This window comes from Orycteropus afer, unplaced genomic scaffold (genome assembly GCF_000298275.1).
Source record: "Orycteropus afer afer isolate SDZICR_OR568_19922 unplaced genomic scaffold, OryAfe1.0 scaffold00023, whole genome shotgun sequence".
NCBI classification, from domain to species: domain Eukaryota; kingdom Metazoa; phylum Chordata; class Mammalia; order Tubulidentata; family Orycteropodidae; genus Orycteropus; species Orycteropus afer.
Genome location: NW_006921610.1, coordinates 17,470,085 through 17,480,163, shown reverse-complemented (window position 1 = coordinate 17,480,163; position 10,079 = coordinate 17,470,085). Strand labels below are relative to the sequence as shown.

The following is a 10,079-nucleotide window of genomic DNA, read 5'->3' as shown; positions in this document are numbered from 1 at the left end:
GTTGCCTCTCCTCACCTAATCCCTTCAGCTGATTGCTCTTCTCTCTGGCTTCCTGGCTTTTAATCCCCTTTCTCCTGCTCTTCCCGCTTGCTACTTTGGGCATCCCTGAGTTGTCTCTCCTCATCTGTAATCCCTTCCATAGACAGCTTTTAATGTGCAATGACACCAGAAACATGCATAAAGCACTTGTACTGCATATCAAAGCATAATGGCTATCCCATTTGTAAGTTAAAAACTTCTATGACTGAGTTGTGAGCAATGCTATCTGCTTTTTCATGACATACCATTTTTACTTGAAAAAATAATGAATAGACAAGCAATGGTTAATCAGACTTGAGTAATTGGCAGACATTTTCTCAAATTAACTTGTCATCTCAAAGAAAACACCTGATAATATAAGTTTGAGATCTGTAGTGAAAAGTAGAATTTTGGAAAACTTGTATCTCTACCATTAGCTTGACAGCTTCCCAATACCTAAGGATTCTCTGATGAGATCAGTGGTAATATTAACAGACGTGATTTTGTGTGAAAGTATTATGAGATGTGTTAACACAGTTAACTCAGTCAACTGATACTTTCCAAGTGAGCAGTACATGACGTTACAAAATCCACTCAAATTCTAAGTAATAGAGGACAAAGAGCTCAGTGATATGGTTTCATATTCCACATTTGCAAGCAACCTTTAAGAAACTCCTACTTGTCAAATTATGGTGTAGTATCAGAATATACACAATAATCTAAACAGGCCATTAAAACTCTTTTCCCTTTTGAAACTACATCTCCGTATGAGGCAGGATTTTCTTCGTAAACTTTAACCAAAAGAACATAATGCACCAGATTGAAAACTTAAGCAGATATGAAGAATCCAGCTGTCTTCTATTTAGGCAGATAGCAGATATTTTATAAAATGTAAAATAATGTTACTGTTCTCACTAATATTTTTGTTTTGGAAAATATAGTTATTTTTAATAAAAATATATGATTTTTGTTAGCATATACTTGGTTCACTATTGTTATTTTTAAAAGATTTAATATATATTTTAAAAGTGTTCTCAGTTTTAAGTTGTCAAAGAGTAAATATTGATTGATGAGTCCTTGGTGGTGCAAATGGTTAACATGCTCAGCCGCTAACTTAAAAGCTGGAGGTTTGAGTACACCCAGAGACATCCTGGAAGAAAGGCCAGGCAATCTACTTTTGAACAATGATGGCAACTTGGGGTTACCATGATTAGGAATCAACTCGATGACAATGAGTTTTGTTGAATTGTGGTGTTGGTGAAGAATACTGAAAGTACCATGGACTGTGAGAAGAATGAACAAATCCGTGCTGGAAGAAGTATATCCAGAATATTCCTTAGAAGTGAGAATAGCCAGACTCCATCTCACCTGCTTTGATCATGCTGTCAAAAGGGAGCATTCGCTGGAGAAGGATATCATGCTTGACAAAGTAGCAATCAGTGAAGGAGAAGACCCTCAACGAGATGGATTGACACAATGGCTACAATCATGGGCCCAAGCAAAGCAAGGATTGTGAGGATGGTGCAGGACTGGGCAATGTTTTGTCCTGTTGTACGTAGTAGGGTTGCTGTAAGTTGGAGCCAACTCAACAGCACCTAACAACAACAACAACAAAGCGAAGCTCTTTGGTGTTCCCAATATTTTTCAGAGTGTGAAGGACTCTTGAGATCAAAACGTTTGAGAACCACAGCCATGATAGTGCATTTCTTTAAAAGTCTTATAAACTTGGGCTTCCTCTCCTCTGACATTATATATTTTTTGCCCATTATAATAAAGAGAACATTTACATAAAAGTTGGAAATTGGTACAATGTTATAATATTTGGAAAGAAAAAAAAAAAGCACTGCCAATTGCAGTCTATTTTTTACAGATCTTTTGCTGTTAAGTCATTTCTATTAACCAAGTCTTGCTATAGATGTTTATAACAAAACATTAAAGACTGGGTAGAAAGGAGAAAACAAATTACTCTGCAGAGAACCCAGCAACTCTGCTAAAATACTGTCAGTTATTTATCTACTGTCAGCAGAGGTTGCACACTATAATCCTTGACAAGCTCAGATTCAGAAAGAATGAAGAGAGGGGGCAAGCATTGCATTTAAGGGCCTGTTCTCATGCACAGACATTTTAACACAGATTTAAAGCCAGAATGTATCTTCTAGAAAAATGTCACTTTTGATTTTGATACATTTCCTAGCAAGTAGGCTCTACATTTGGTTGACTTAGTATGAGATATGTTAGAGGCTAACACTATATTTTAGACCATTCATGATCCCAGCGTGGAACTAACACAATGAGGTCAGCATCACTTCATTTTTAGTGTTGGCTACTGCAACTGCATGATTTCATGAGGATATTTTTTATGATAAGGAGGAGGGTTTTATTTTTGCTTTGCTAGGCAAGGTAATGACAGGATCTAAAAACCCTGTTGCCCTCTCCAGTGTCCATTTCTCCTTGATGTTAACAGGAAAAAATTGTCAATGCATCCTCATGTCCCAGAATACCTCCTTCTGGAAAACACACATAGATAGCCAAGGCAAAAATGCAACAGAGCGAAGAGTTTCTTTCATGCTACTCTGAAGAAAACACCCTTTCAAGCAGGAAGTTACAGTATTTCTTAAAACTGATGAGAATATCTGAAGCACAAGTGGAGGCTCAAACTAAGAGGGTTCAATAAGAAACACAAATCTGGTCATGTCCAGTAGAAACTGTGGTTTCCTTTACAATACAATTCATATTGACTGGTCAAGTATATGATTTCTACCCATGTAATCAGAGGTCTAAATAAATGTGTGTTTGTAAGAGGATGTTTGATGAATGCTGAACTAGAATCTTAATTTTCTAATTCATATTCACCAATTAAAAATAAACTGTATTTTTATGAGCAAATTTGCATAAATCAGATGATAACACATCTACCACTAAAGGGTAGGAGTTCAGCTTACAACATTTGCATATATTCTCCTAAAGAAAATATAGGCATTTCAGATTTTCATTGAAGAGTCTTGCTGCGTTGGAACTCTAATGGGCTTAGAACAGTAAATTTTAAAGAAACTGATTGCTACCCCTGTAGCTAGTAAATGTCTGCTTAGACCCAGTGGCATTTGAAAAAAGTGTTTTATCATAAAATTATCCCAGCAGAGTCCATTCTGCAAGATAACATCATCATCATCATCATCAGTACTCCATGCAGGACCCAACAGCTCTGGCACAATATTGCCAGTCATTTATCTGTTGTCAGCACAGGTTACACACTGTAATCCTTGACTGCCTCGGAATTAGAATGTCTTTGATGTCCCCACAAGAGTTTTTTGCCCGAAGGCTTTACCAATGCTCGGCGGCTCAGTGTTTATTCCTCGTAATCTTCCTCTCATCTCCAGGCTAGCAGTGACAGATGGTTATGGGCACACAATAGTATTAAGAGTTTGATATTTTTTTTATGCTGTGCTCTCTGTACAACAAATAGCTATCAGACGCGGGCCAGAGAGCTGACATGGCTCGCTTAGGTAATGGCAAACAAACAGCTCGGGTTGATGCTTTCTGTCATTTCCCCTCCTAACCCTGCTTGTTTTCATTGTATACTCTCAAAGGTAAACTATATTAACCTTATAGACTGTTATTAAAAAGATATATCTATATGAGCATAAAGTGCTTTTCTTTTCTCTTTTTTCTTACTCTTTTGATTATGGAAGTAATACTGCTGACATATTGAACAAATATCGAATGTCAACATAAATTTTTAGTGTGTGATAATATCCCCTTCATATAGCTGTGTGTCAGGCGGGAACCCGCGGATGATGCATAGCAGTAAATAACCCAAACAAAATTAGTTCTCTTGTCAGCTTCTACCTTGTATGTCCCCAGGCATCAGTAAAATTGACTGCACGCTAGATTTTCAAAATTAGCCCTAATGTTAGCTATGTGTCTGGCAACCTCCAAGTTTCCAATGTTCTACTATATTACCCGTAAGGATGAATGTGTTACTTTTATATTTTGGCATTTACTCTTGCTGATGCGGCTTTTTTTCCCCCTCTTCTCCAAATTAAAAATAATTTAGCTTTAACAATAAGAATGTGCACAAACATAATGCTGCATCTCTTTAAGCAACTAACTTTAGGCAATTAAATTAAATTAAAGCAAAAATATACAAAGGAAGAGAGAGAATTATTCAATTTAATATTGTTAATTTTATTAACATAGGTCTGTCTTATTTTGTGCAAAGTACTGAATAATGTGGTTCTCACTCTTCCCCCCATATCATTATGCTGTTTTGCAATAGGAGTCTACAAATTATTTAATTTAGCATTTTCAGGATGACCCAGAACCAAACTTCTTAGAGCTGATTTTCTTCCAGTATATATTACTTCAGAGACAACTAAGGATTAGCAGAATAAAAGAAAAGCCTTTTAAGAAGGGAATAAATGATGCATCTCTTTTTCCTCTTAACCTCATAGAGTTCTCCTACATTTTAAGGGAACATAAAAGAATACTGAACACTGGCACATAGTAAGTCAAATATGATATGATTTGAAATAAACGTTACTACTGTAGAAAGGATAGGTTGGAAGTGTGGAGTTGAGTAAACAAATCCCAAATACATTCCACATCAACTTCCAATCCTAAAATTTTACATTCATACATTTGGAGTCAAAGATGAAAATCCCTTTAGGTACCAGATGCTGCCGATAATCTGGGAGAGCTTCAGGAGTTTTAATGTGCTGGAAGTCAGATCCTCAGCAAAGGCGCTTTGCCTGGCCGGGCGGTGTGCTGATTACTTCACCTGCGAACAGTTGTTCTCAGAAAATGGGGCCTAATGATCAGCCCAGCATCTCTGCAATAAAGAGCCCATAATCTGTGGGGGACGTGGACTCTAATCAGGCCGCATGCAGATTAAACTAACTGGGAGGAATGAAAACTAGATTAAAGTGTTCATGCCTAATACTAGAAGATGATCAGGACATTTTACCTCTTTAAATCCTAATTTATAGAAGGCTGGGTTAAATTTGTGAGTTTATATTTGGTCTGATTATATGCTGCAGTGGGTTTTCCTCGGCTCAGAAAAGATTCTTCTAGAGAGTATTTTGCTTAGCCTAATACTGAGCTATTTTGGAGAAGGAAAATATTTACTAATATATGGACATACATTATGCCAAGTAAAGTGAAGGCACCCAGTTGAAAATGATCAAGTTAGAAAATTATGCTAATTGTTCTTGTTTTAATGTTAATACTGCTTGTTGTTGTTGTTGTTGTTGTGTGCTGTCGAGTTGGCCCCAACTCATAGCGACCCCTCCTTGGGTTTCCGAGGCAGTATCACTACGGAAGTAGGATTGCCCAACCTTCCTTCCGAGGAGTGGCTGGTGGGTTTGAACCGCCAGCCTTCTGGTTAGCAGTCAAGTGCTTTAGCCACTATGCTACCAGAGCTCCTCCTTAATACTGCTTATCAATGTGTATATATAAATTACTTTGAAATACATATATGTATATAAATATAAAATAGAATCCTATTCATTCTTTCTTATATTTATTTTTCATCTATTTTATTTTTTTGTTGCTGAGAATATACAGAGCAATACATTCTTTCTTATATTTTGAAACTTCTTGGAACAAGATTTGATTTTCCAGAACTACCTAACCTCTGCTGTTAGTTGAGGAAATTATTGCAAATAATTACCTGTATTTATCTAAGCAAACAGCTATTAATATAAAGAGTTTGAGTAGTATGACTTTTGGAACACCTTAGTTGCACTACCACATTAAAATGATCTTTTTCTAAAGGCACAGGAATAGCAAATTAAATAAATCAATTTGGAGAATATATTTTCTGTTACCACAATTCTTACTAAATTGACATGTCTTGAACTTACCACCTGTGAGGCCAGACAATGTGCAATGGTCTTTCCTGATCATCAACTCCACCCAAAATGTTGCAGGGATTAAGAGTTGGATAAGAGTTTGTATTATCTGATGAGTTGGACTTGTTCAGGTCTGACACTTGAATTAATGAGGTATCCAGGCTTTCTTGTTGTGCAGTTGTAAGGCCAGAAAGTGCATCACAGAGTCCAGATCCTGATGTAAAATGCTTCAACACATTCTCAAAACCTCTCTGCTCCTGTTGTGAAGAAAGAGCCATGGAAGGCACAGCGCTGCCGGTTCCTTTAAGCATCTTCTTTAAATGGGCTGTTTTGTGCTTGGGCATGAATCTGTTACAAAAGGGAATGCAATACAGTTTTACTGAAAATAATATTTTAAATTTGTCCTCTACTTTTCTGTAGGGGCAAGATGATGATGCATAATACTGAGAACAAATAAAATGAAGATGTAACAAAAATTCTAGGAAAAAAATCACAGAAAGTAGTTGTCATCTAGAGAAAGTACAAAAGTTTGGAATTAGACAAGGCTCTCTTTGAGTTGGTTTCCAAAGAGTTTCTGTGGGTATAAAACTTGTATACCTAAAACCAAACCAAACTCACTGCCATCGAGTTGATTCTGACTCATAGTGACTCCCACTGGGTTTCCAAGGCCATAAATCTTTATGGAAGTAGACTGCTCATCTTCCTTCTGCAGAGTGGCTGATGGGTTTGAACTACAAACCATGTGGTTAGCAGTCAAATGCCTTGGGCACTGCACACCACCAGAGCCTCTTTATGGACTTTAAAAACCTTTACCAAGTTAGAGACTCACGGCCCAAACCTCCCTTCCTTTTTGCAATAGTTATTTCTAGACAAAGGAACACATACCATAAAAAATAAGACTAGAACAATCGTTTATCACTCTTCCTTAACCCATCTTTCTGGATTTCCATTTTGTGTTTTCCAGTCACCACATGAGCCAGTGCTTACTTTAAGGCCACACTTATTCTTTAACCTACAGAAATGTTTGAAACTTTGATTAACACCAGCCATTTCTGCTCACATGAATATCTACATTCCTGGTCACCTGTACACATTTTTTAAATTAAGTTGTCCTTTTTAAATTTCTTGAAGTCTATTCCTGCGCCTTTTTTATATATCATTTCCTCCTTGTCTTCTCATAAAATATTACCATAGAGAATTCAGTACCTGTCATTTATTGATAGAAAGAGCCAGATAAAATGTAGTTTGAAAAATAAAATTCCTGAAACCTGAGTCATGCATATGAAACAGAGGCTATATAAGTATATTGGGGAGGTAAACCATTAGTGCTTAGAACAGAAAGAGTGGGAGATGGACATGTGAATAGCCAACTGACATTCGTTGATACCTACTAGATAAAAACTGGACCTTCCCACTATCAAAACTGCAGAGAGCAAGAGAGTACTTCTAACCTGAGGCATCAATAAAGGCTTATAGAGGGTTTTACTTGAAGGTTTTTGAAAGGCAGGCAGGGGGAAGTTCTGAATGGAGAAAACAGTGTGATCAGAGCAAAAGGGGTATGAAACTTGGAATTTTCATGAAATAACATGCAACTCAAATAGGCTGGGATGGAGATCTGAGGATCTGAGGTCTGGAGAGGTAGAGGGAGGCCAGACCACTGAGGTCTTGGGTCAGTCCCTGAGGCTCATCCAGATACTTGGCTCCCTCCCTTAGATGGTGCAGTAAGTGAAAGCATGGAGAATATGTGCATTTAAGAGGTAGGCGAGAAAGAAGAACCATGGAAGAAGAGCAAGAAGGAACATTTGGAAGAGTAGAAAAGGATCCGAGAGAGCAACACCACACTACCAAAATGAACCAAGAGCTCTAAAAGAATATGTGAAAAGGGTGTAAAATCCTCCGGAGGTGGGGCAGCACCAAAAACAAGCAGCTTTTGGTTTTACCATCTAGCATGTCACTGGCTCCTCCTTAAGGCAGCTCTTATGGAGTGGTGCTAAAAGAAACCAGATTTCAGGAGGTTATGGCATATGTGTGTGTGTGTGTGTGTGTGTGAAGCTGATTTTTTTTTTTTTTTTAAAGCTGGGCAAGTGACATAGGGAACTCTTGGAGGGACTTGCTGGGGAAGAGAACAAGATATTGAAGAAATATTTCCAAGATGAAAATAGAACAACTGTATGGCATGGATGATAATGGGGATTCTTGTCATGGGGGAAAATGAGGCCTTGTAAAAGGGAACAACCTTAGTTTTCTTGCAAAGATCAGGGAAGAAGGAGAGAAAAGCCAAGCTGAAGAAACAGTTTTAGACGATGTGCGGAATCTGAGGAGTTGTGTCACTAAAGCATTAGGCCAGGTCATCTGTTTCAACTTATGTGAGTAGAGGCAGAAATGGGGTTTAAGAAGTGAGCAGAGGGATCAGAACTGTCACTATGAAGACAGGGAGAGGGTAGAAATGAGATCTAATGTCAAGGGCTGATGAGCAACACTAAGGAACAGTGGGGATTCGACTGTAAGCTGCAGACAAAGTCTTTGGCTGTCATACTGTAGTATGCTGTGCACGTTCCAGAATCAGAAAGCTTATTTTGGATGCTTCTGAGCTTGTTTCATAAATCTCTTTAAATATCTATTTTGATTTCAAATACTTTGAGAAAAATTACCCAAATATACATAAGAAGCCCCTTAAGTAATAAATGCTGTCATGGTTGACCTCATGCGTGTAGAGCATAACTGCTCCATTGAGTTTTCAAGGCTGTGACCTTTTAGAATCAGATCACAGGCCTGCCTCCTAGTGTGCCTCTGGGTTGGTTCAAACTGTCAATCTTTGAGCTAGTACTCATTCAACCACCTGTACCACCCAAGGACTCCTTAGTAAATAGATGACTAATATATAGATATTATATATAGATATATATATAGATAGATAGACACAGACAGATAAAACACAAACCATGGTGCTAAACTCCTACATATACATGAATAAAATAAGAAATTAACCTTTATTTAAAAAAAAAAAAAAAAAAACTGGGCATATACAGATCACAGTTTCAAACCTCAGAGATTCTAAATTATTAAGAAAACTAATCAACTTTCTTCCTGAAAGAAATTCAAAATACTGAGGCAATTCTAAGGAACTTAAAAAAAAAAAGAAATGGTTCCAGTGATCACTACAAAAGGTTAAAAAAAAATGACTATGACAGCATCTTCAACTTCTCCTAAACAAACGGAACAAATGGTAAGAGAAGGAACATCTGTACATATCAGGAAAACAACAATAAAGCAGGCAAAGTAACCTATTTGTTTATGTCGGATAAAGAACGCCAAGCAAGCTTAAAAAGGATTTAAACAGAATTACAAACTTAGTACAAGAAGGCTTCACAATAAAAAAATCGATGTGCACTGAAACAACATATCTTCATTTTAGAAAGCAGTATCATGACCCATCTTACTCATAAAATCCATTTATATTGGCTAGCATGTGAGCAAAATGCAAATTAAAAGAATAGGGGATTGGCTAAAGGGTTGTAAACAATGGGAATTGGTAAATGACAAGGAATTTAGCTGTGGGCAAGGTGCAAGGCCTGCTTTTATTCAACATGTTTCCTAAATGTTCTTAAGGATGAGTACAATCCCATGTTAGCGCCGGTTGCGGCTGACTGACTTGATAGGTGGTGGTGAAAAAGGACATGAAAATATGAAGAATGTAAATATGGACAGTAATCAAAAAGTCAGCTTATAAACCTCATGAAATTAAAATAAAATAAACCTTGCATGCTAGTAAGTCACATGGAAAACTCTATTTAGACTGTCTTGAGTTTGACATGATGAAGTGGGCTGATTTGACCCAGCTGACTGATACCACTTAGCCAAGGATCCTGTTGTCTGGGAAGGCTGCTACTAAGTCTGTCGGGATAGAATATTTGTGTGAATGCTGATTTCATCTGGGGCATCTGAGAAATGTATATGTTTGAAAATTAGAGAGTTCTTAGAAAAGCAATAATAATGATTAAGGCAATGGAAGAACTGATTTATGAGGACAGATTACAGCTAAATATGAATAGTATGGTTAAGTGACAACTAGAAAAGTACATATTAGGAGTCTCCAAGGAAAGAGAATTATTATTTAGCCTGGTACAAGGGGATATAACTAAGAGCAATGACATGAAATTAAGAATGGAAAAACTTCAGCTGAATTTGAAGAAAAATTCCCTGATGGTATAA

The 10,079-nt window shown here is 37.2% G+C and overlaps 1 protein-coding gene across 1 annotated transcript in view; it reads right to left on the bottom strand.

Moving 5' to 3' along the window:
• Nucleotides 1–10,079, bottom strand: part of GTDC1 (glycosyltransferase like domain containing 1) — a 382,022-nt gene that overhangs the window by 80,979 nt on the left and 290,964 nt on the right. Inside the window, exon 4 of the mRNA XM_007934950.2 lies at nucleotides 5,880–6,215. Coding sequence (XP_007933141.1) covers nucleotides 5,880–6,215 — 336 coding nt within the window. The remainder of the gene's footprint in view (nucleotides 1–5,879; nucleotides 6,216–10,079) is intronic.